A 24,985-nucleotide genomic window follows, 5' to 3' on the forward strand; every position below is an offset into this window, starting at 1 on the left:
GATCCAGTATCCCCCAGGGCTACGGTTTGCCTGGGACAGTCTTAAGTTGCTGTGGTGTGATTGTTAGTAGCGTCTCTGCTCACTCTTAGAGAGAGTCCTAATTGGATGATAAATTGTGCTGCCCAGCAATAGACTTTGCTCCAAAGACCTCTTCCCCCAGTTGTCTGCTCTGGCCCTGGGCATTCGGTAGTTGGTGGATGTGCAGGTGCTGTGGGTTGGGAATACTGTCTTTCTTTTGCATGGGCTGAGCCGGAATAAGGGCTTGGGAGCCCCAGGCCCCTTGGCAACCTGCTGCAACCCAGACCTTCCCCAGGGAATCCAGCTCCCTTCTCCACTAGTCCAAATTCTGCTTTCCATTCAAGCTGTGCTCTTGCTCTGGGCTTCCTTTGCCCTCCTGCATCCTGAGCTACGCAGGCCTCTCCTTGGTCTCCATGTCAGGGTGTGGTCAGGTCTTCAGATTGGTCATCCTTGTACTCGTGACATTTTCTCTGAGTTCTCCTACCCTGACTTGCTGACTTTCCCTCCTCTGGTGGATTTTGTTTTCCTCCTCCCCCTAACTGTGGGCATTACCTCTCACTCTTTCCTCACCCTCCTCTGAGCATTCTCCTTCCTTTCCACACCCCACTTTTCCCTCTGGGGTACACACCCAAATCCTTCCCACCCACTCTGATCTCCTGAACTCCAGGGTATCTGCTTACCTGCCCAACACCTCCATGGGGGAATTGCAAAATTATCTCAGACTCATCATATCCAAAATGGGCATTCATGTTTCCTTTAAGCCAGCTTTTCCCTCCAGGACCACGTGCTCTGCTGGTGGCACCTGTCAGCCCCCACCCTTCCTGTAAATCATGTTGGGTTCTGTTTTTTTTCCCTTCCCCCAACTTTGTCCCATCACCAACTCCAGGCAGTCCCCTGAGCCCTTCCACGACTCCTGCACCCCTTTTCTCTTTCCACCAGCACTGTCTGAAGCAGTGCAGCCCTTCTTATGTGCCTCCTGACTGCTCTTCCAGCCATCAGGCTTTCTTCTGATTCTGTCCTGTGTCCGATTGATCTCTGTAAAATGTTACATCTAAGCCATGTCAGATTTCACTCCCTGCAGGACTAAAGCCAAACTTCTCAGCCCTGCATTCAGAGCCCTTTCTGGGCTGTCCCAGCCTACGTTCCCAGCCCTCTCTTCCGCAGCTGCACCCACCTCCTGCTTCAACTGCACTGCTCTGTTCACCAGCCTCTGAACATACCATTCCTCCTCTAGTCCTTCCCAGCTAGTTTCCGCCTCTTTCTTCTCCAAATTGCACCTATCTCTTGAGGTGTTCTGCAGTGAATTGATCCATGATGCCTGCTCTGGTCTTCCCATCCTAAAGAGTTCACTCTTTCTGCAGAGCAGCCAGGGTATTTTTATCTTTACCTCTTGGTGCTTTGGATGGTCCTCCAACTAAGTTTGTGGTATCACCTGAGAGCTTGTTTGAAATGCAAAAACTCAAGCTCCACCTTTCTGTGACCCCTGGAATGAGAATCTGTGTTTCAACCTGATTCCCAGGTTATTTCTGTGCACATTAAAGCTTGCGAAGCTCTGGACCAGTGTGTCCACTGAGGGCAGCATCTTGCTTCTGTTTGGGAGTGGCCTTCAGCTCCAGGGTGTTTTCTAGTGGGATGCTTAAGGACCAAGTCTCGCAGCCCCTGTCAGGCAATAGCAGCCACATCTGGCCACGAGCTGTGAGAAGGATTGGGTGATGGAGATGGCCAGGAAGCATGTGCACTCTGCCTGGATGTTTTCCCCTGAAATCTATGCCCTGCAAGGCCCCAGAGCTCAAGCTGTAAATCTGACTCCAGAAGGCACTCCTGTGACATGAGAAGAAATCAATTAATCAATAAAAAGACAGTTATCAAGAGAGCAGAACTTTTCCCTGTTCACAACACACACACTGGTGGAAATGTCTGTTATTTTAATGTATGTTTTGAAACGAAAAATATGTATTTTCACTTTTTCTTTATGAGAGCATTAATACGTTTTCTAAAGTAGTAACTCTAGAAAACACAATATGTCATATGAAGAAAATAAAAATGACTCACAATTCTACTATCCAGCTATAAATACTATTTTTTATGTTAATGCTTATTTTAGGTCACCATGCATTCATTCAACAAATATTTACAGAGTCCTACTGTGTGCCAGGCACTGGGGGATTCTGGATGCAAAAGATGGCATGGTTTCTCTTTCTAAGCAACACACAGCTGGGGCGGGGGGTGGGGGTGGCAGGCATGGTGTGGGAGGCAGGCACTGATCAAGATAAGACAAGCAGTGTATTCATTTCCTAGGACCAGCTGTAACAAAGTACCACAGAGCAGGTGGCCTAAAACAACAGAAATTTATTGTGTCACAGTTCTGGAGGCTGGAAATCTAAAACCAAGGTGTCAGCAGGGTTGGTTCCTTCCAAGGGAGGCTGTCCCATGGCTCCCTCCTGGCTTCTGGTGACAGCTGGCAATGCTTGGTATTCCTTGGCTTGTTGCTCTGTCTCCCTAGTCTCTGCCTTCATCATTACAGGGATTCTTTCTGTGGTCTATCTGTGTCTTCCCGTAGCCGTAGTCTTATAAGTCCTTCTGGATTAGGGACCCACCCTCCTTCAGGATGACCTCAGTTTGGCTAACCACATCTGCCATCTGCAGCAACTCTATTTCCAACAAGGTCTGAGGTACCAGGGGTTAGGGCTTTAAACTTAGCTTTTTTTTAGAGGGTGGGGGGAAACAGAATTCAATCCATAACAGGCAAAGACAGTATAGGGTCTGGGGTAGCATGCCAGGGAGTCTAACCTTGTCTGGAAAGACTCTCCCAGGATGTGACATCCAGTCAGGGGCTGAGCACTGAGTGGGGCTGAGCCAGCAGAGGCGGTGTGACAGACCGATCCCAGGTCGCCAGAACACAAGGGTGGGGACAGGCTGGAGAAGAGCATTCTAGGCTGACAGGAGGCAAAGTGGTACTTTTGAGGAATAAAAAGAATGCCAGTGTGGCTGGAATACTGAGGAAGGGCAAGAGTCCAAGAGGACCTGGGTCACTTCTCCTGTCGGCCTTGTGAGGGGTTTTCACTTTCTCCTGAAGGAAATGGAGCCGCGGGAGGCTGTCATGCAGGAGTGATTCATCCTACCTTGTGAGCTGTCTCCTCACAAGACTAAGCTGTCTGGAGCCGAGTTGTTCCTCTGTGAACCCAGTTCTGAGGGCAGATGTGTGGCCATGTCCTCAGGAGCCCCCTGGCTGAGAGAAGATACAAGGCAGCCCCATCTGAGGAAGGGAGGCCTGGCTGTGCCTCCAGCAGCTTAGCCCAAGTAGGGAAGCCCAGCCTTTCCCTCAGGAACCTTGTCCTGAACAGACCAGGCTCGTTCAGCTCTTGGTCTGTTTCACCTTGGAGTCTTTGGAGTCTGGAGGACACACGTTGAGTCCAGACACCCAACCCCTTGCCCTGCTGTGAGGACTGTGTCTGAGAATGGGTCCAGGGCAAGTGTGTGAACCATATGGGCCCCTGAGGCCAGAAGCCCTGAGGCTGGAGGATACCTGAGTCTTGCAGGGGCCGGGTGCTTAGCGCCCTGCTCTCCCCAGACAATGTCTTGCTGTGGCCTTTGTATCAGGATGCAGACTCAGGTCCTCCTTTACCACACCCTCAGAGGCCACACCTTTACTGCGTGTGATGGGAGAGGGCCCCCGGCCCAAAGCTGCTTGTCCCTCCTTGTCTGGGCTAGGTGGGCCAAGCTGGGTGGAGGAGAAGTGGGTCAGCTCTGTAGCCATGGTTACAGCAGCTGCTCCCTGCCAGCCTTCTCATCTCCTTGCCACAAACCTCATGATGAGATCCTTTGTCCGGCCTGTGGGGATGGGGGCCAGGAGGGTGAGATTGGGGTCCAGAGTGTGTATGAATGTGTATGTATGTGTGTGTGTGCAGGCTCACACAAGCGCCTGCTCAGAGCTAGTGTGCATGCCTGGCCAAGGGAACCCATAGATCCAGGTAGGACACTTCCTACTTCCCTGCCCACTGAAGGGATGAGGTTCATCCTGCCTCTCTGAGCTGGGCAGGAGCCAGGGGAAGGGTGTGTGTGTGTGTGTGCCGGTGGCTGTCAGTGTGGCTGCTTTGGTGTGGATGAGTATCTTAGGGGTGTGTGTGTGTGTGTGTGTGCATGTCTGTGTACACAGGTGATTGTGTCTTTAAATGAATATGATTTATATGGGTCTGTATGATGTGTAGTCACACATTTGAAATTCTGTGCCCTGTGTCTCTCCCTGTTATGCTTAGTGTGTGTGCAAACCTGGTTTGGAGCAGATAAAAGTCATGTAATCAGGAGAGGAGCTGGCAGAGTGCTCCCCACTCAGGCTGGTGTCCTCCTGGGCCCAGCTCACCCTCCCCAACCATGCACCAGCTCTGTCACCCACCTTTCTCACCTTGATGGGGGAAAGTGAAGGCTAGAAATGAGGGACCCCCCACTTCTGCAGATACAAGTTAAAAAAAAATCTGTTTTACATCATGAACTGGTTCTCATTAGTTGGTAAGGCTGTACTGTGTTAAGAGGGATTCTGAGGTTAAGTCTGGCTTCTGACATGGGCACAGATTGGCCTGTGTGGTGTGGTGGGCAAGCCCTAGTGCTGGATCAAGGTTGAGGCAGGGGCCTTAAACCCAGCATCCAGCATCCGTTGAGGAGCCAGGAGCTGAGATGCTGGCAGGGAAGATCACAGCATCACATGCTAGCTCCCACATCAGCTGAGAAGTGCAGGGACCTAGGTCTCACATTTATGCTGGACTCTGGGTGGAAGCACCCCGGGTTGCAATGGGAGGTGATCCTGTTGGTCTCGGAGCCTTCCCATGAAGTGGTTGTACCTGGTGTGCAATCCAGACTAATAAGCACCAACACCTATGGAGTCCTTTACTGTTTACAAAGGCACGTTATGCAAAGTAATCATATGAGGGCCCAACTGAGCATGTAGCATGTACCAGTCCTTATTTTAGCAATACTTATATTTCATCTAAGAATCCTAAAGCAGGCATTATTATCTGCACTTCAGAGATGAGGATCTGTAGGCTCAGGGAAATTGCCCTGCGTCATACAGCTTGTAAGTGACAGATCTAGGTTTTGAACTAAGTCTGCCTCCAAAGCCTGTGCTCTTTTTTTTTTTTTTTTTTGGCTGCACAGCATTGCAGCATGTGGGAATCTTAGCTCTCTGACCAGGGATTGAATCCACTTCCCCTGACAGTGGAAGCACAGAGTCTTAACCACTGGACCGCCAGGCAAAGCCTGTGCATTTAATCGCTGTGTTGAGACTTCCCTGGTAGCTCAGTGGTACCCACCTGCCAACACGGGAGACATGGGTTCCATCCCTGGTCTGGGAAGATCTCATATGCTGCCGACCCACTGAGCCCCTGCACCACAACTATTGAGCCTGTGCTCAAGAGCCTGGGAACCACAACTGCTGAAGCCCGAGCACCCTAGAGCCTGTGCTCTGCAAGAGAAGCCACCGCCATGAGAGAGTAGCCCCTGCTTGCTCCAACTAGAGAAAAGCCTGTGCAGCAACTGAGACCCAGCACAGCCAAAAAATAGATAAGTATATGTATATAAGAACTTTGCTTTAAAAAAGAAAATCACTGTACTTTCTTGCTCATTAACTCATCTGGTCTCCAGTCCAGCCCAGAGAGCTGGGCTGGGTCCAGGTGGCCAGTAAACTTCATTTTATAGAAGAGGAGATGGAGGTTCAGAGAAGCTGAATGACCCGCTCAGGGTCATACACTGCGGGCTGGAGCTGGGAGTCGGGCCCCTGCCCTCCAACACCCTCTCCCCAGTACACACTCCTGAATGCTGGTTGTGTCACAGAGCATCTGGGGAGGGACACAGACCCCATCAGTCAGGGGAAAGACAGGGAGAATAGGATCTAGAACTCGTTAGCACTTGGACCTGGAGGAGTCCCTTGGCATTAGCACCAGCAGTTTAGCACTGAGGTCCCTAAAAGGCAGGTTCGGGGACCCAGGAGTTTGGACAGTTTTAAAGGAGGAAATAGCATCAAAGAGTTTGAATGATTGGCTCAAGTGCACACAACTATCTCCAAAGCCTATCTTTTTTACCCCACAGGCTACTGGAAGCCCTGGAGGACAGGTGTCCTCTCCAGCCCTTCCTCAAAGCTCTCCTTTTTTCTTCCAGACTCTCATCACATCACCTCCTCCTGGAAGCTACTTTGACTGTCTTCACCTCCTTTCTTGAAAACTGGTGTCTCAGAAGTTAACAGAAGACTTGCGTTAATGCCCTAGGGGTGTGCTGTTGGGAGGGGCACGCCCCCTGTGATGGAAACACCACACTCAGAGTCATCAGTTCGGTGAGTCGGGGTTTTCTCTAAGGTGAGAGGGGAGGAGGAAACACCTGACAGGTGGTACAGGACCTGGGAGTTAGGAGTCTTGGGTTAGAGCTCTGGTTTTGTTGACAGCTTTCTCTGTGACCCTGGGTGTGTGTCTCCTTCCCCTTCTGAGCCTTTATTTCCTCTTCTGCAAAATGAAAGGCTTGGGTTAGAATAGGGAGGCAAATCAGTTTGACCTCATGAGCTGGTTCTCATCAATTGGTGATGCAGCACTGTGTTAAGAAGAATTCTGAAGTTAACTATGGCCCTAGTGAGAAGGAGAGATGGATTAGTGATGTCTAGGGAGGGTGGTAAGAGCCTTAGTCACTTACCATTCCTTCCAGACTAACAGTCCACCACTCTGTGACAGATTCCTTGGTATTTTCTGTTGAAAGAGTGAGTAGGTAGTTTCATCTTGGGCTTTTGGGTAGCCTTACTGACACTCACGGGCTTCCCTGGTGGCTCAAATGGTAAAGAATCTGCCTGCAATGTGGGAGATGCGGGTTTGATCCCTGGGTCAGGAAGATTCCCTGGAAAAGGAAATGTCTATCCACTCCAGTATTCTTGCCTAGAGAATTCCATGGACAGGGGAGCCTGGTGGGCTACAGTCCATGGGGTTGCAAAGAGTCGGACATGACTGAGAGACTAACACTTTCTTCTTTCACTTTCACTGATGCTCAGAGAAGGTTTATTACTTGGTTAGACACGTGGTCCAAAGGAGCAAGGGGCCCAGGGTGGCCAGGCAGAAACTTGAGTTCTGCTTTTGTCAGGATTCAGGGGAGGGTGTGGGGAGCCTTTAGGGTACTGAGACCCCAGGGCAGAGGTCAAACATTGAAGGCTGGAAAGAAAACACTCCTTCCTTGGGGAGCTTGGAAGGTATCTGCTGGCATGGAGCTTGGCAGGTACGGGGGACAGTGGGAAGGGACCCCTGAAGGGGATGTCCAAGCTGTCACCACAGAGGCTTCAGCAGGGGGAACTTAAGAGTGATTCTTCCATGACCTGGCAAGATCATGGGACGGTTTCCTTCCATCAGGAACCATGACCTGGGTTGGAAAAGGGACAGTCCTGCTTGGAGGCAGGGCATTGTTGCAGTGACTTTTGCAGACATTCCTTTAGCCGTCTCTTAGGACCACCAATATGTGAAATGCTGTGTGTCGGCCCCTCTCCATTCTGCTCCCATCTCCACCTGCTGCCCTGTTCCTACCCCTGTGCTCTGATGACTTGGGGGCTGCTGTGAGCAGCACTGCCTCCCTCATAGAGGCCAGGTGGTTGGCTGTGACTGGTTCTCCATCTTGTCCATCTTGAGCTAGACTGGCTGCCCAAGAAGCAACCGGAGCTCTGATTCTGAGCCTGCTGCTGCCTTGCGTGTGGAAAGGACTCAAAAGTCAGACTTTATCTGACCCTTTCAGTTTACACACAGATGAGGAACCCAGGCCCAGAGAAAGTCACACAAAGAATCTGTATATACATTATCATCTAGCCTCCTGATTCTGAACTCTCCCCAGCTGCCCTGCTCTGCACTTGGGACCAGAGGTCAGGCCCTGAGACCCTGGGCCCTCCTAAACATTCAACAGCTCTCCCGGGCAGTTAAAGATGAGAACGCAGCTGTGGATGGTGCAGAGTCCTGGATGTCAAACCATCTGCTTGTCAGTTCCATTCATTATTCATGAGGAAACACGAGCCCCTGGGTTGGCAGGGTCAAGAATTTTGTCCCTTACCCTCTTTCCTTCTCTTCCCCTGTGGCACCCAGGAAGCACTTGCTTCTCCAGCCATGTTCTGAGTGGTGTCTCTGCTGCCCCTCAGATGCTCATTGCCAACCTGGGAACCTGGGCCAGAGCAGGTTTTCAGATCACAGATACTTTGCCTGCGGTTTTCTCAGCCTGGAGATCCAGGACAAACCTGTGTAGGAGGGCTGGGCTCTCCTCTTTGGGTGAGCTCTGGGGAGGAAAGGGCAAGGGCTGCTGAGCGTATCTGTCTCTTTGTGAGAACAAGAGACCCAGAACAGGAGTCCAGGCCTGGCTGCTGCTTAGCTGAGTTGGATGGGCCGAGGCCTTCAGTTCTCTGAGACTCATTTTTCTTATCTGTGACATGGAGATAACTGTGCATGTAACAGAAATACCCTAAGGAGTAAATTAGGTTTATGCTGTAGCCAATTCCAAGTATCAGATAAGCCCTTTCCCACCGTCCACCAGAAGACCACACAGATACCAAACAAACATACAGACTGGGCACTAGGATTGGAAACTAAAGAGGTCATCATAGACCCAAGTCCAGGGGGACTTTCCATTAGCTGCAAGGTTGATGGGGGATGGATGAAGAAATACAATCCGAGACTCTGCAGACTTCACAGGGCCAGCGAGTACAGGCCAGACAGCCACAAAGAAGGCAAGACGCGGCTTTGACTCATCCCTGCTGTCAGCCCTCATTCGCCAGGCCGGCAGGAGCCGTGCTGACCAGGAGCACAGGCAGCCACGCTCAGCTGTCTGGGCCTATCTTGCTATCCGCCTGGAGTGATGCCTTCCCTTTCTGTGTCCTTTTGAAAAATCAGATTCCCTCGGGATGACGGGACCCTGGAAGCGGGATGCCGCCCGGGGGAAAGTGCTGGGGGCCAGAACCGAACTGGGAAGGGCCAGGTGCAGAGTCCACCTGCAGCTGTCCCTTCTGAACTCTGCCCAGGCCTCGGACTTCGAGGTCGACAGCAGGAGATCCCACATCCGCGCTAAACAGAACCCTGGGTGCCTGCAGTCCTGCTTCCAGCGTAGTTCCTTTGCCCCGTGCTCTCTCCTAGCTCTCATCAGAACTGCCGCTAAACACAGAGCTGCATAGCTAGTTGCTCACTGTCTGTCTTCTCCCCCGAGCTGGAGGCTCTGGCAGGGCAGGATGCATTTGGCCTGGCTCATCACTGCATCGTTGGACCTCAGCGTAGGCCCAGGAGTTTTAGGGGCTTACTTTTTTCTTAATTTTATTCTCCGAGAAAAGATATTTTTCTAAAGTATATTATTAAATAAAATGATGACCCTTAGCATGAATATGAGTAATAGATCAAACTTGGGGTCACTTGTGATGACCATTTTGTAATGTATAGAACCATCAAATCACTATGTTCTGTCCCAGGATCTAAGATAGTGCTGTAGCCCTTTATGGTTCCATGTGAAAAAATGAATAGATAAAAATTTTAAATTACTTTGGTTATTTTAGGACATTATCTTGCCAATTTCTACAAGAAGCCCTGTTAGAATATTGATTGGGATCGCACTGAAACTATAGGTCAGTTTAGGGATAGCTGACTATTTTGAGGGGGGGGGATAGTTTTTAAAATTTAAGTATAGTCGATGTACAGTATTATATGTTATAGGTATACAATATAATAATTGACAATTTTGAAAAGTAATACTCCATTTGGGCTTCCCTGGTAGTTAAGACTGCAAAGAATCTGTGTGAAATGCAGGAGACCCAGGTTCAATCCCTGGGGTGGGAAGATCCCCTGGAGAAGGGAATGGCAACCCACTCCAATATATAGTTACTATGAGTGAAGTTGCTCAGTCGTGTCCGACCCTTTGCGACCCCATGGACTGTAGCCTACCAGGCTCCTCTGTCCATGGAATTTTCAAGGCAAGAGTACTGGAGTGGGTTGCCATTTCCTTCTCCAGGGTATCTTCCCAACCCAGGGATCTAACCCAGGTCTCTTGCATAGCAGGCAGATGCTTTACCATCTGAGCCACCAGGGAAGCCCAAAGAAAAACATCAAGATGTCATGGTGGTTGTTGTTTAGTTGCTAACTTGTGTCTGACTGTTTCGCGACCCCATGGACTGTAGCCCACCAGGCTCATCTGCCCATGGAATTCTCCAGATAAGAATACTGGAGTGGGTTGCCATTTCCCTCTCCAGGGGGTTTTTCCCAACACAGGGATCGAACCTGCCTCCCCTGCTTGGCAGGTGGATTCTTTACCACTGAGCCATCAGGGAAACCCAGTTACTATGAATTGTTGGCTACATTCCCTTTGAATATGTGTTGAATGCAGCATTAGAGAGTAAATTTGTCAACTTTGAAAGGAATTTGGCAATGTATTCCGAGAATCAGAAATATGTTTATGCTGTCAGTGTTAGGTAGGATGCTTCTTGATGTAACAGAGAACCCGATTCAAGCTGGCTTAAGCAATGGAAAGCACACTGTCTCACATAACTGGAAAGCCAGAGAAGCCAGGTTCTGGGGTGGTGTCTCTGTGCCATGCCACCCTCAGCATCACTGGCTTCATCCTAGGCTGGGCTGTCTCTCAGGGAGAGGCCTTGAGGAAGGGAAAAGAGAGACACACAGAAGAAGCACCTACCCCTCATGTAAGCCTGGAATCCAAATCTTCCCCTTAAGTCAGATTCAACCAACTTAGTCATATGCCCACCCTTGGGCCAGTAAGGGTAACCAAGGTGAATGCCGCTCACTGATTGTTTTAAACAGATCAAGATCTGCCTCTGAAACAAAGGATGGGGTGGATAAAACTAGTACGCTGCCAGGAAGCAGGAAGGGAGATGCTACCAGCGGCATTCACACTCAATAGCCCAGTCACTTCGTTTCCCGGAGTTGATCCTAAGGAAATAAGCAGATAAAAATCAGTGTACAAAGATCCTTATTGCAGTGGTGTTTAAAAGACAGGAGAGAAAGGGAAAGGGAGAGAGATGAGAAAGTTGGACTTGGATGAGTTGTTATTTTTTTAAATGTGTAGAAAAGAGACTGGGAGGAAATAGGTTAAAATGCCTATCGCGGCTGCCTCCCAGTCATGCAGTTAAGGGTGATTTTTCCTGCTTCTTTACGCTTTTCTGTCCCACTCCCTTCAAGCAGGAGGACCCCTTCGGCAGTCTGCCCGGCTAGAGCCACATTTGTTCTCTCTGCTCTCATTACTGGCTGTGAAAACAACAGTCACACCTGCTGAATGTTTATGCTTTGCCTGACACGGTTCCAGGCACTTTCATCTGCGCTAATTTAATCCTTCCAACAATCCTATGAGGTAAGTGCTTCCGTTTCTCATTTTGCTGAGGTGTTCACTGAAACCCCGAGATGTGTGGTCACGAGGTCACACAGCTAGTATGTAGAGGCCCTTGGAATTCAAGAGTGGGTCACGTGACTGCACAGCCTCCACCTTCCCTGCCAAACCAGGTCGCTTGTCAGGGCAGCCACACGCTGACAGGAACAGTCCCATTGATGGAGCCAGATTCTGTGCACACCCTTTACACGGACTTGGTCATTTAACCCTCGCAACCTCAGAGAGGCTGAGTGCCTTGCCCAAGGTCACACAGCTAGGAAGGGCTGGGGCCGAGGTCGAGTGGCCCGGGGTCTGATGCGTGACCCTTTCTCCCTCTCCCTCCCCGACAGGGTTGCCTGAGGTCCTGCCGCCCCGTGGACCATGTTTAACGGGGAGTCAGGTCCGGCCTCGGCTGCGGCCTCCAGGAATGTGGTGCGGAGCTCCAGCATCAGTGGGGAGATCTGTGGGTCCCAGCAGGCTGGGGACGGCACCGGGACCAGCACTGCCAAGAAGCGACGCAGCAGCCTCGGGGCCAAGATGGTGGCCATCGTGGGCCTGACCCAGTGGAGCAAGGGCACGCTCCAGCTCCCCCAGGCTGGTGAGGCCGTGGGCACCCCACGCTGGGGGAGGGGCACCTCGCTTTGCAGTCACAGGGCGCCCGGGGACTGTCCTCATGGCTGTACACTCCCACCCCCACAAACACCTAAGGTCGCACTACTGTACACCAGGTGGTGTTCTGGGTCCAGTCTGTGTCCTGACTCGTGACTCCTCGTGTAACTCTCCGAGACAGGTACTGAAGCACAGAGAAGGGAAGCAAGATGCCCTCATCTGCACAGCTAGGAGGTGGTGGAGCCTGCATTCAAACCCCAGCATCAGGCTTCTGAGCTCACGCTCCCAACCTTTATACTCTGCCGCCTCTCTACCCAGACTCACCCGCTAATCAGCAATTAGGCATTATATAGCCATCGTGTTCCTAACACCGTGCTCTGACACTGCCACTTCACGGACACATCCAGGAGGTGCAGTCTCACCTGGAATGTCTGAGTTTCTTAAGTACGAGTAGCCGCACACGTATGTTGCAATCCACAAGAGAGACACACACATACAAAGACACGTGCCCTGCATAGTCACATGACTAGCACGCTCGGTTGCTCATAAAAGCTACCCCCACTGCCAGGAGAACACAAGACATTCGTTGACACTAAGCACGGTCACAGTAAAACCAGTTATGCAAATCATATACAGGCCTCTGTATACAGATGCACAGACCCCGATCGTGGAAGCACAGTAACATACATGTACCCTCAGTGGCCCGTGGTCACAGAAACGCATCACACGTGTGTGCACACATACCTCACGGAGCTACATTCACACACTACCTTAATAGCTACCTCCTGATAAATACATTATACTTTCCCAAACAGCTGGTTATAGAATCCCACTTATGCCCCAGACTGGTGGGTGACCCACCTCGTCACACACTGTCAGCCCCGGAGCTCACGTCACAGAGGAGCCAGTCCTCCCTCCCCACCAGGACCTCCTCCCTTGGTGGCAACAACCCAGACACCAGCTGGTTTTGTTTTAAAATCTCTTCCTGCTTATTTTGCTCAGAGTAACAACTTCCCTAAGAAACCATCAAATAGGCAGCTGGATGGGGGTGGTGAGGGGGTGGGGGCACCAGAGGATCTGGGGAGAATGAATGCTCCTCGAGACTCCCAGTTGGGGCTGGGGGTGGGGGGCGGATTTTTCCAGGCCTTAAAATAGATTTTTACAAAGCCCTCCACAGGAGCATGTGGGATGGTCTTTTCCAGCAATCAGGCTGCGATGTGGTTTCTGGCTCAAAGAAATGCCAGACATGGAGGGGGCTTGAGATTATTATCAGCATCCCTGGGTGGGCATGGCCCCTGTGAATGTGCCTGATAAAAGGGAGTCGGGGAGATGGGGATCTAAGAATCTAGGAGTTGGGCTAGAACAGGACCAAGGGGGTGAGATTAAGGTTGGGAGACTAGATTAGGACAGTGGAGGAGATATTGGGCCCCAGGAGGCTGGCTTTAGGAAACCAAGCCCTGCTGATCCCTGGCTGAATTGGCTGATTCAGCTTTAGACCCAAAGGTCACTTCATGCCCAGATGCTTTGGAGAGACAGCGTTCCAAGGCCAGGGCAAGTGCCTGAGTCACTGAAAGACATGTCAGTGATGTGCCTGGGACTGTCTACCTACCCAGACTCCACAGTCAGCAGGCAGGGATAGCAGACACCAGGATGACCTCCAGCCTTTTAGAAGAACAATCAACAGTGGGGTTTCTGGATCACTTGTCTCTGCAGCGTGCAAGGGCATGGATGGAGGCCTGGAGAGGGGGGCAGGGGAATTGCCCACTGCCCTTTTAACTGAAGGCCTCTGTGAATCATCCAGTTGCCAAATGTCAGAGCAGAAAGGGGCCCTGGAGACCCTCTGGTCTGGTGTACTCATTTCATTGATGAGGCATCTGAGCCTGGAAAAGATAAGAACTTTAAATTGACCTTCAGAGAGAACCCTGTCATTAACTACCGGGGCAGCTTAGGCAAGCTGCTTCACCTCTGTGAGCCCGCTTCCTCATTTATAGCTTGAGGACAATAATACATGCCTTGCTGAATTGTCCAGGGGACTGAATGAGATAGGATGTGTAGAGGTGCCCCCACCTCTTGCCTGATACATAGTAGATACTTGGTAAATTGTTGGTTATTATTACTGATGGTCACACAGTAGGGCCAAAAAAGAAGTGACTTCTTTAGCCACCCCTTGCTTGTAGCACACTCCCCTCCCATCTACAATTCCTTGTCCCTGTTTTTTTTCTCCCAGGCCTTGGGGTTGCCAGTGTCCCAGTTTAGAGCCCATCCTCCTGGATGGACAGTCTGGCCTCAGAGGGAGGTATGGGGCTGATCACTGTGGACACTGGCCCTGGAAGCTCTGTTCCGGGGTAAGATCCTAGCAGCATGACCCTGCTGCCCCTTCTGGGATGGCCCAGTTCCCTGAAGGACAGGGCTGTGTAAAGTGGGGACAGACCCCTCTCTGGGACCCAGTCTTCTGGGTTCTGGGTCTGCCCATCACAGGATCTTCCATACCTCTCATTGACTTGAGCCTTGCCCGTTCCCTCCTCTTCATTTCAAAGCCTGGATGATTGCACCAGCCTCCCCTCTAGTTCCCTTGCTTTTTGCCTGTTCCTTCCATTTTATTTTCCTCATGTTGTCCTAGAAAGGCCTCCAAAAACTCACCCTGAAACTTTAGAGGACTAGTCCTGGCTCTCACTTGAGGGACCTTGAGAAATTCACTTTCCCTCTGGGCCTCTGTTTCTTCTGTAAAATGGTGGTTAAAAGTCTGTCTCCCAGCTTCCTTCTAGATCTAACATTCTTTAGGTTGTGGGAGCAGAGAGGAAAGTGGGGTCAGAGTTTTGGGTTCCCAGGACACAGGTGGGTTTTGGCCTGGCCTTCAGCTGGGTCACACAGGGCCATCTTTGGCTGTTCTTGCCTTTGATCAAACGGAGCTTCTCTTTTCAGTACCAAGGACAGCTGCTGCCTCGCTCTGGGCTCTGGAGTCTGGACCAGGGTGGGGCAAGGGCTCAGGATCGTTCCAGGAGATCCCCTGGGGAGTGCTGCTGGAGGCTGACTTCCTCTTCCTTGTCTGTGGTGGGATAGATGGGATGGCTCCTGGAGTCTGTTGGTCCCCAAGGACCACAAAATTGTTGCAAGCAACTTGGTCCAATTCTCTAGGGAGAGAGGCTACGTAAAATTACTTCCTAGATCAACAGGGTTCAGATACTGGACTGGTGTGAGACCAGCAGAGGAATTTTCACTGAGGTTGCAAGACCTTCCTTCCCACCCAGAGACGTAGGGTCTGGACTTTAGGGTCCTCATCTGTGAAATGACAGGGGCATTTCAGGATTCTGTGACTCCCCTAAGCAGGGGCTCACAGTAGGTCAGGCAGCTCAAAGAAAATAAACCTTCAAATGGGTCAAAGCTTTCCTAAGCTCTAGAAGTGGGGGGTTTGGGGTCATGAGTAGTAAGGTTCTGACATCAGCTCAGGGTATATGTTGGGGGGATTTGAGGTGAAGGAGGATAAAGTGCGGCCCCCACAGACCCTTCTGTCTTCTAACTGGATTAGAGGGGCTGTGGCAGTTAGGAGCAAGGGACAGGGCAAGTCTCCCCACCTATAATTATTTCCCAGTCCCGTGTGTAATGGGACACACACCATTTGTGGATTTGCATCCATATATATGATCGAGCAGATGGGTCCAACTGCTAGTGCTGTGGTGTGAAGGTCACATGCGTGTGGCAAACCATGTCATGTGTACATATGACAAAGACTTGGTAGGACCATTTGTGACTATGTGACTGATGTATGAACATAACACATGACCTTGGATGTGAGATCACTGTATCAATATATGTGATTGTTGGCAGTGTGTGTGCCTGAGTAAAAGAAATGCATGAGCTAATATGACTCTGTGTGAATGTGTGTGTGTGTAAGAGACACAGATACTGATGGTCTTACTGATTCCTGGATAGAGGCTATTCCAATATCCCAGAAGCTAGCGAGGTTTCAGAGAAGACATGCCTGCTTACCAGCACCCCACTGCCAGTCCCCCACCCCACTCGCCAGTGCTGCTGCCCCTCTCAGCCTTTCCTCTCCCAGTGGGACTTCCTGAAAAATAAGTAGGGCCAAGCAGGAGGGTAAAGTCCCTGTTTCTCCCAGGCTGAGGTCTTGAACACCCTCTCCCAACCCACGAATCGCCAGGGTGACCAGCTCCACCTTCCCTGCCTCACCCTGGCCTCTCCCCATCACTGTAAGCACCACTTCCTTCCCCATCAAGCTCCTCAGGCATACAAGCTCCAGGAGGGGAAGTCCCTGCAAACCCACACACTGTCTTCTGCCCCTACACTGCCCCAGCCCTGCCCCCAGGAGGAGAGAGTGTCTAGAGGGACCACACTGCAATGCTGAGGAGGTTGCCATGGAAACCAGGCAGGATGGTACACTGCTCAGAGAAGCAAAGTGTCCCATGTTCCTTGCAGGACAAAAGAGGGGGGTTAGAGATGTCAAGCCCACCCCCGCCCCCCACGGGAGGTACGGAGACACTGAGGGTAAGCTCTCAACACACAGCTTCTGAGGTTCTTCTGTAGACCTCTTCCTCAAAGCCAAAATCAGTTCAGGTCAACCTAGCAGTCTCTCTCTGACTTCTTTCTCTAGTGGCCTCTCCACACACAACCCCCTTCACATTCAGAGCCACATTGACAATGGGTGTTAGTTTGTGAGTGGCCAGAGTTCGTGTGGATTTTTTTTTTATATAGGACCTGTGAAGGTTTCACAGAGGTGGTTTGTGATCTCCGGGAGTGATAGGGCTCATGACAGTACTTGGAAAATGAAAAACAAATCTGAGGATTCTGGAGAAAGCAAACTTTCCAGAAGAAGAAACTTAACCCTTTGGGTCAAGGGCTGAGATTGAGTGGGAAGGTGTGGGTCAGGGGATCCTGGTGAGGATGAGGCTGAGGGACAAGGGCTGAATTCTGCTGACTCCCCACCCATAGCCCCAACATCTCCATTCTGCCTTCAGCCATCCTTCTCATCTACTTTGCGTCACTGCGCTGAGCAGGATCAGGGGTCAGGCTGTGGGCTGGCTCTAGCGGTCATCTCAGATTGCCACTGCCTCCAGTCAGAGCCCTGTCTATTCTGTACCCTCCCAAGAGGTTGACTTCAGCAGTGATCTCAGCGAAACCTCATCAGCGATCTGACCTTCTTCCCTCTCTGTGCTTCGGGGGGTCACAGAAGGGGCCACCAAGAAACTGCGCAGCAACATCCGGCGGAGCACAGAGACGGGCGTTGCCGTGGAGATGCGGAGTCGGGTCCCTCGCCAGGGCAGCCGGGAGTCCACAGACGGGAGCACCAACAGCAATAGCTCCGATGGCACGTGCGTTCAGCCCACCCCCACCGTGTCCCCACCCTCCACCTGGGTCTTCTGGTCACCAGCGCAGGGTTGGAAAATATGGTTGGGTTTGCAGGCCAGATATCTGAGTTCCTCTGTACTCCTGCCTCCCTCTGTCCCCGTCCCCTGGACACCGGCTGCCTGGGCCCCAGTCTCCCTATTGCTCCTGGCCGCTTTTCTCCATCAGAATACTCCAGTGGCCCAAGAGCAGCCCATCCCTCTGGTATGTTTCATGCCTCCCACCTCCCAGGGCTTACATGCCCTTCCACTCCAGAGGAGAGAGCTAGAAAGGATATGGGCTTCTAAAATCTTTTAAATGCAAAACAGCTGGTACAGCTCAGATGAATGGCATTCTCACAGGTGGACTTACTGTGAGATATATATAATTTCACATACATATATATATAACATAAATATATATGTTAAATATATTTCTTACATATGCATATGGGTTGCAGTCAAAAATTTGAAAGTCTCTGGGTTAGATATTCCCTTGATCTCTTCAAATCTATGAAATGATGGATATATGATTAAGATGTTCTGAATCAGCTTCATTAAGGCTCAATAATTTCAGAATTCTATGGCCCCATTATTTGAGATTCTATGATCATGTCTCACTACTATGCCTGCTTCTGTGAATTCGAGTAGCTGCTTGGATTTATCTTACCATATGCAGGGCATTGCTGGCTCTTCAGATCAGGGCCTCTTATTCTGCGATCTACCAGTCAAAAACAGTGTCTCAGTCAATACAGCAACCCTCAGAGATGTTGGTGCTACCAGTATCTCCATTTTACAAGTGGAGAAACTGAGGCACGGGAAGAGGGTATGGCACCTTCCCAAGGTCACAGCTATAAAGTGGTAGTGGAGTCAGGTTTTGAATTAAGGACATTCGACCCTAAAATCTTTGTTCACAATCTCAGCACTGTCGATACTAAGCTCCTGAAATTCTGTGACCTCAAGAGTTATATTTCCCTTTGTTGTTATCCTTTCTCTTTTTTAAAAAAACTGAAGTATAGTTGATTTACAATATTATGTTTCAGGTATATAGAAAAGTGATTTGATGATGTATATGTCTATATTATTTTTATGATTCTTTTCCATGATAGTTTATTACAAGATATTGAGTGTAGTGCCCTGTTTATAGTTTAATATGGTAGGGTATATCTGTTAATCCCATATGCATAATTTATCCCTCCATCCCTCCCCTCTGGTAGCCATTATGTTTGTTTTCTATGTCTGTTTCTGTTTTGTAAATAAGTTCATTTGTGCTATTTTTTAGATCTCACGATATATGGTATCTGTTTTTCTCTGCCTCACTTAATTCACTTAGTGTGATAGTCTCCAGGTCCATCCAGGTTGCTACAAATGGCATTGTTTCACTCTTTTTTTATGGCTGAGTAGTGTCCCATTGTATGAGGATACATTTTATATATATATATAGATAGATATTTGTGGATATATAGTACACCCACCTTCTTTATCCATTCATTTGTTGATGGACATTTTGATTGTTTCCACATCTTGGCTATTGTGAATAGTGCTGCTTATGAACATCGAGATCATGCCTACTTTTTTTTTACATGTGCACACTATATTTACTTATTCACTTTATTATTTATTTTTGGCTGCACTGGGGCTTTGTTGCTGCCTGCGGGCTTTCTGTGGTTGCGGTGCAAGGGCTTCTCACTGCAGTTGCTTCTCTGAACACAGGCTGTAGGCACATGGGGTTCAGTAATTGCAGCACAGAGGCTCGTTAGTCGTGACTCTCGGACCCCAGAGCGTGCAGGGCTCAGTACTTGTGGTGCATGGGCTTAGTTGCTCTGCAGCATATGGAATCTTCCGGGACCAGGGATCAAACCTGCATCCCCTGCGTTGGCAGGCGGGTTCCTAGCCACTGCGCCACCAGGGAGGTCCATCATGCCCGCTTTTGATATTGTGTGGGATGGGTGTCTAGCCTTGGGAATACTGAGTTAAAAGGTGCGCTAGTGTTCTTATTGTGATGAGAAATATTTCATCATATATATGTATTCACAAGGCATGTTCAGTAAACTCCCTCTGGGCCATTGATATGTCTGAGACCTAAGAAGTTGAAATAACTTAGCAAACCTGCGAAGTAACTTTTGGTTCTATTGAGATGATGACTTTTATAACCAGCCTGTCTTTTACAGATCTGTGGAGTTTTTGAGGCAAGTGCGTGAATCAAGACTGTCAGCTATTCATTTAAATTTTTCAGATCCCACTATCCAAAAAACATGTTAGACTACTGCTAACTCTGGCCAATAAAAATGGATGGGCCTAAAAGCCCCTTCCTAGAGAGCGGAGGCTGAGCCTGGCAAGGGAGAGACACAGGCCCTTCTGATAAGTGTATTCAGCCTGTCTCCCCTTCCTGCCTGTCTCTGGCCAAAGGGGACTCAGGCCAAAGGGTCCAACGGGGGGTTGCTCCTGGGCCAGCCTTTTCTCTCTCGAGGCAGGAGCATGGGCTGTCCTAGGATATCTGGGAATATCCTGTGATCCATTATAGCCCCTGGGCAGTTCTGGGCCAGCCCTCCCACACCTGTCCTTTCTCTGCTGGCCACACCCAGAACATCTAGGCTTGAGGACATGCAAAAGTAGCACATTTCCTATGACGGTCACACCAGCAGCGGCAATAACTGCCGCCGATCGTTTCCTGTCTGTCTGGAACTTCTCCTGCTCCCTCTGCCCTAATCCTCACCATCGCCCTGGATGCATTGAGTGTCAGCTCTGTTTTGTAGGCAAGACAAGTCTCTTACCTCTTGGAGCGTCCGTTTTCTCATCTGTAAAACTGGATTATAGCTCCTGCCACCCACAGTGGTTGTGCAGATGAAATGATACCCATCTGGAGCGTGTAGTACACTGTTGGCATCTGGCCAACTTTCAATCACTGTCAGTTTTTCTCACAACTATTTCCACCCACAGCCATGGACCACCACCCCCCCCCCCAACACTTGTCATTAATCTCAACCCTGTAATTGTGTTATTTCGGTCTCAGTTACTGTTTAGGGCACCACCTGACATTCCTGACTTGGATTTCAAAGTCATAGTCAACTCAACCTGCTTTTGGAACTTGCTCCAGGCATTGAAATATCTGACCTTTGTCTCTGGTTCTTGCCATTAACACCTCTGGTGAGGACACAAAGTATCTCGCAAGTCCTGCCTTTTCAGGGTCACCTTAGAAATCCTAGCACTTGAAGATTTGATATCATGATGGTTAGTCTCTTTGCTCAAGTGACATCAAAGCCTTTTTCTGTAACGTGCAGAAATGAACAGTTCTGTTTTCCCTAGTCACAGTGGCATACTTTCAGTATGTCCAGGGGAGATTGGGGCACAGAGGGAGTACCCAGTGCCCCAGGGGCAGCGCTACTGCGTCCCGCCACCCAGATGCCCTCACATACCCCTCTGCCCCCTTCTTCAGGTTCATCTTCCCCACCACCCGGCTTGGGGCCGAAAGCCAGTTCAGCGATTTCCTGGATGGGCTGGGACCAGCCCAGATTGTGGGGCGACAGACACTGGCAACACCGCCGATGGGTGAGTCTTCTTCTTTTATTTATTATTTATTGTAATCTTGGCTGCGCTGGGTCTTCATTGCTACACATGAGCTTTCTCTGGTTGCAGCCAGTGAGGGCAGCTCTCTAGATGGGGTGCTCAGACTTCTCCTTGCAGTGGCTTCCTTGTTATGGAGCACGGGCTCTAAGGCTCTCAGGCTTCCATTGTTGTGGCGCATCGGCTTAGTTGCCCTGAGGCAAGTGGAGTCTTCCTGCAGGAGGGATTGAACCCATGTCCCCTGCATTGGCAGGCAGATTCTTAACCATTGGACCATCAGGGAAGTCCTGGGTGAGTCTTCTTAAAGGCAGGGTGAGTAGGGCAGTGGCAGCCAAGCAGCAGACCAGGTGAGCTCAGCAGGGGCCCCACATGATGCAGTACAAGCCGCAGAAAGGAGCCCTCACTCCAGCTCTTATGCCAGTGAGGAGGCGTCAGCATAGCGAGCCTCAGTCCCTCCCACGGCAGAGAGGAGAGGGGTTCCAGCCTTTCTCTGCTGGCCACACTGCAGCAGCTTTTCTGGCACATTCCCGCCCTCACATCACCACTCTCACCCACTATCTCACCACCTACCATGCGCCCAGCAGTGCTAGTGCCAGGCATAAGATGGTGAACAAAGATTATCATGGCATCGACGTCCACGGAGTCTGCTCTGTCACTGATTCTTTGTGGGACCTTGGGCAAGTCACATCCCTTCTGTGAGCCTCAGTTTGCTCATCTGTAAGATGGGAATAATAATGCCTGCCTTAGTTCTGCAATCTGAAGACTATTTTTTGAGTCTCTGTTTGATGCCTTGCATGAAATAGTTCATTTACGCCTTAGGAACTGTGTCTTATTTGACTTGCTACTTCTAACAGTGCCTGGCACCTAGAAGCCTTTTGGTAATTTTCTCATCCCTCCTCGCAGTAGCTAGCAAGTACTCCCTATGGTCTATTCTTGGTCCTCTTAGCTGCAGTTCTGGCTCCTTCCCCCTCTCTCTCCCTCAGATTCTGGCTGTGTTGGCTTCAAGCAGCAGCTCCCAGGCTAGCTTCCCTAGAGATGCCCGCTCGCCTCCACCCCTCCCTCCCCATCAGTCTGACCTGAGCAGTGTCTGACCCAGACGTCTGCACTCAGCCCTCGCATAGACAGTTTCTAACCTTCGACCTCACAGCAAATGAGAAAGTTGAGTGCAGACAGTGCCCTGCTGTGACCATGCAGTGGAGCTGACATTCCATTCCAGGCCAGGACTCCTCCCACTGCACTGCCCTGTCTTCCTGGAAACGGCTCACACAGGAGCCTTTGTCTACTGGAAGAGGGGTCCATAGGGACTCTCAGAGGGTAAGTGGCAGTTCCCATCTGGCACTTGGGTGGGATTTGGCTAATTCCCAACCCTTGCTTTCAGGCTTTTAAGGGCCTGGAGAGTCTGATTTTTCTAGCTCTAGGCCCAGCCAAGGGCTGGGTGGCGGTGAGAAAAACCAGCCACTTGCACAAGGCTTATGCGCCATCTCAGCCTGGAACACTCGTGTATGGCGCCCCCTGGTGTCCTAAGTTGGGAAGTACAGGTTTGCATTGGCTCTCCTTGTTGGGGATGTTACGTTGAGAGTTGCTGCTGCTGCTAAGTCGCTTGAGTCGTGTCCGACTCTGTGCGACCCCATAGATGGCAGCCCACCAGGCTTCCCCGTCCCTGGGATTCTCCAGGCAAGAACACTGGAGTGGGTTGCCATTTCCTTCTCCAATGCATGAAAGTGAAAAGTGAAAGTGAAGTCGCTCAGTCGTGTCCGACTCTTAGCGACCCCATGGACCGCAGCCTACCAGGCTCCTCCGTCCATGGGATTTTCCAGGCAAGAGTACTGCAGTGGGGTGCCATTGCCTTCTCCGAACAGTGAGAGTTAAGATTAATTAATTCCTGAGACCTCCCCCTCCCCATTCCGCACGGGGAGGTCAGGAATAGCTAGAGGGAGAGGGATGAATTGCAGGATGTATCCTCAAAGTCCTAAGTCCCCATCTTCCAAAGTGTGCAAATGCGCAGTGGTGTAATGGCTCAGAGACTCTGAAATGGGTGGCTGAGCCCAAAGTGTGGCCCATTTGAATTTTTCTGCATCAGGCTTATGATTCTGAACCCCCTTTTTTGGCCACGCAGCATGCAGGATTTTAATTCCCTGACCAGGAGTCAAACCCATGCCTCTGCAGTGAAAGCAGAGTCTTAACCACTGGACTGCCGGAGAATTCCCTCTGTACTCCTCTGAAGGACGTCCCAAGTGACTAGCAAAGATGGGCACAATAAAGGACAGAAATGGTATGGACCTAACAGAAGCAGAAGATATTAAGAAGAGGTGGCAAGAATATACAGAACTATACAAAAAAGATCTTAATGACCCGGGGAAACAATGGAAACAGTGACAGACTTTATTTTCTTGGGCTCCAAAATCACTGCAGATGGTGACCACAGCCATAAAATTAAAAGACTCTTGCTCCTTGGAAGAAAAGTTATGACAAATCTAGACTGTGTATTAAAAAGCAGAGACATTACTTTGCAAACAAAGGTCCATCTAGTCAAAGCCATGGTTTTTCCAGTAGTCATGTATGGATGTGAGAGTTGGACCATAAAGAAGGCTGAACACTGAAGAACTGATGTTTTTGAGCTGTGGTGTTGGAAAAGACTCTTGAGAGTCCCTTGGACTGCAAGGAGATCAAATCAGTCAATCCTAAAGGAAATCAATCCTCAATATTCCTTGGAAGGACTGATGCTGAAGCTGAAGCTCTAGTACTTAGGCCACCTGATGCCAAGAGCCAACTCATTAGAAAAGACCCTAATGCTGGGAAAGATTGAAGGCAGGAAAAGGGGATGACAGAGAATGAGATGGTTGGATGGTATCACTGACTCAATGAACATGAGTTTGAGCAAGCTCCAGGAGATGGGGAAGCTCAGGGAAGCCTGGTGTGCTATAGTCCATGGGGTTGCAAAGAGTTGGACATGACTGAGCGACTAAACAACAACAACTCTGTACTCCTGGGACATCTCCTGCTTTCCTCCCATCCTTTGTCAAGGGTGGGAACAGGCCCTTGTTTCCGGAGCGTGCCTCATGGCCTGGGCAGTCTTGTATCTTGTCAGCTCTCCAGACTGATATTCTTTAAGTATCTGCTTGACGTTTATTTAGGGGAGTAGCTGATGGCCACTGTGTAGATGGTGAAGACATCTATTGAGCACACAGCCTCCCCTGTCTTCCTGATACAGAAATCTGTCCCCAAACTTGCTATTCCTCTCAGTGAAACAGAGCCCCCTCCCTTCTCCCATCCCAGCTTACCTTTGTGATTCCCTAAGCAGGGCCGTGGAGGGTCACGCCCCCACCCCACCCCAAGGGCCCTATCAAAACATTTCTCAACTGCTTTAAATTGGCCTCTGGAGAGCAGCTCCAGCTCATGCAGTTTTTGTCCTTCTTGTGCCCTTTCCGTGCTGGAGCGTCCTCTGCAGACTGCATGCTGTGGGCCAGCCTGCCCCTTGGTCTGACTCTGCCTTGACGGTCCTCCTTCTCCCTTGCAGGGGATGTGCACATTGCCATCATGGACCGGAGTGGCCAGCTGGAGGTGGAAGTGATTGAGGCTCGGGGTCTGACCCCCAAACCTGGCTCCAAATCCCTCCCAGGTGAGGCAGAGCAGCTGAGATGAGGGATCTTGGAAATGGGGTCCTGCCAGGGAGGGATTCACAGCTGAACTCTGGGTCTAGCAAGTCCTGGCTCCCCACTGACCTAATCAGTATTTTCAACAGTGGAGTCATGGATTGCCTGGAAGGCCAGTGGGGGGCAGGAATGGGAGGGGAGGACGGAGGAGTTGGTATTCGAGTCCATCTTGTCCACCTGCTGTCCACTGGTCAGCTCCTCCTGCTTACCCTGCTCCCCTCCAGGATCATGTGGAAGTTAGGGGAAGGGGCAGGCCACAGCAGTTTCCCCGGGACCCCTCCCCATCATGCTCTCTTCCGTCCCTCAGCCACCTATATCAAAGTTTACCTACTTGAGAACGGGGCCTGCTTGGCCAAGAAGAAGACAAAGGTGGCCAAGAAGACCTGTGACCCCCTGTACCAGCAGGCTCTGCTCTTTGACGAGGGACCGCAGGGCAAGGTGCTGCAGGTG

General features: G+C 50.4%; 1 protein-coding gene across 3 annotated transcripts in view; it reads left to right on the top strand.

Moving 5' to 3' along the window:
- Positions 1 to 24,985, top strand: part of RIMS3 (regulating synaptic membrane exocytosis 3) — a 42,124-nt gene that overhangs the window by 10,315 nt on the left and 6,824 nt on the right. The window contains exons 2-8 of one of the 3 annotated variants that reach the window (XM_005204747.5): positions 6,166 to 6,337; positions 11,187 to 11,355; positions 11,721 to 11,968; positions 17,165 to 17,306; positions 20,755 to 20,867; positions 24,400 to 24,501; positions 24,843 to 24,982. In XM_005204747.5, the coding sequence (XP_005204804.1) occupies positions 11,752 to 11,968; positions 17,165 to 17,306; positions 20,755 to 20,867; positions 24,400 to 24,501; positions 24,843 to 24,982 (714 nt within the window). In that variant the 5' untranslated portion in view covers positions 6,166 to 6,337; positions 11,187 to 11,355; positions 11,721 to 11,751. Of the gene's footprint in view, positions 1 to 6,165; positions 6,338 to 11,186; positions 11,356 to 11,720; positions 11,969 to 17,164; positions 17,307 to 20,754; positions 20,868 to 24,399; positions 24,502 to 24,842; positions 24,983 to 24,985 lie in introns of those variants that run through there. The other 2 variants (XM_005204746.5, NM_001205867.2) reach the window with 2 other exon arrangements.

The sequence above is a fragment of the Bos taurus genome, chromosome 3 (assembly GCF_002263795.3).
Source record: "Bos taurus isolate L1 Dominette 01449 registration number 42190680 breed Hereford chromosome 3, ARS-UCD2.0, whole genome shotgun sequence".
In the NCBI taxonomy this organism is placed as follows: Eukaryota; Metazoa; Chordata; class Mammalia; order Artiodactyla; family Bovidae; genus Bos; species Bos taurus.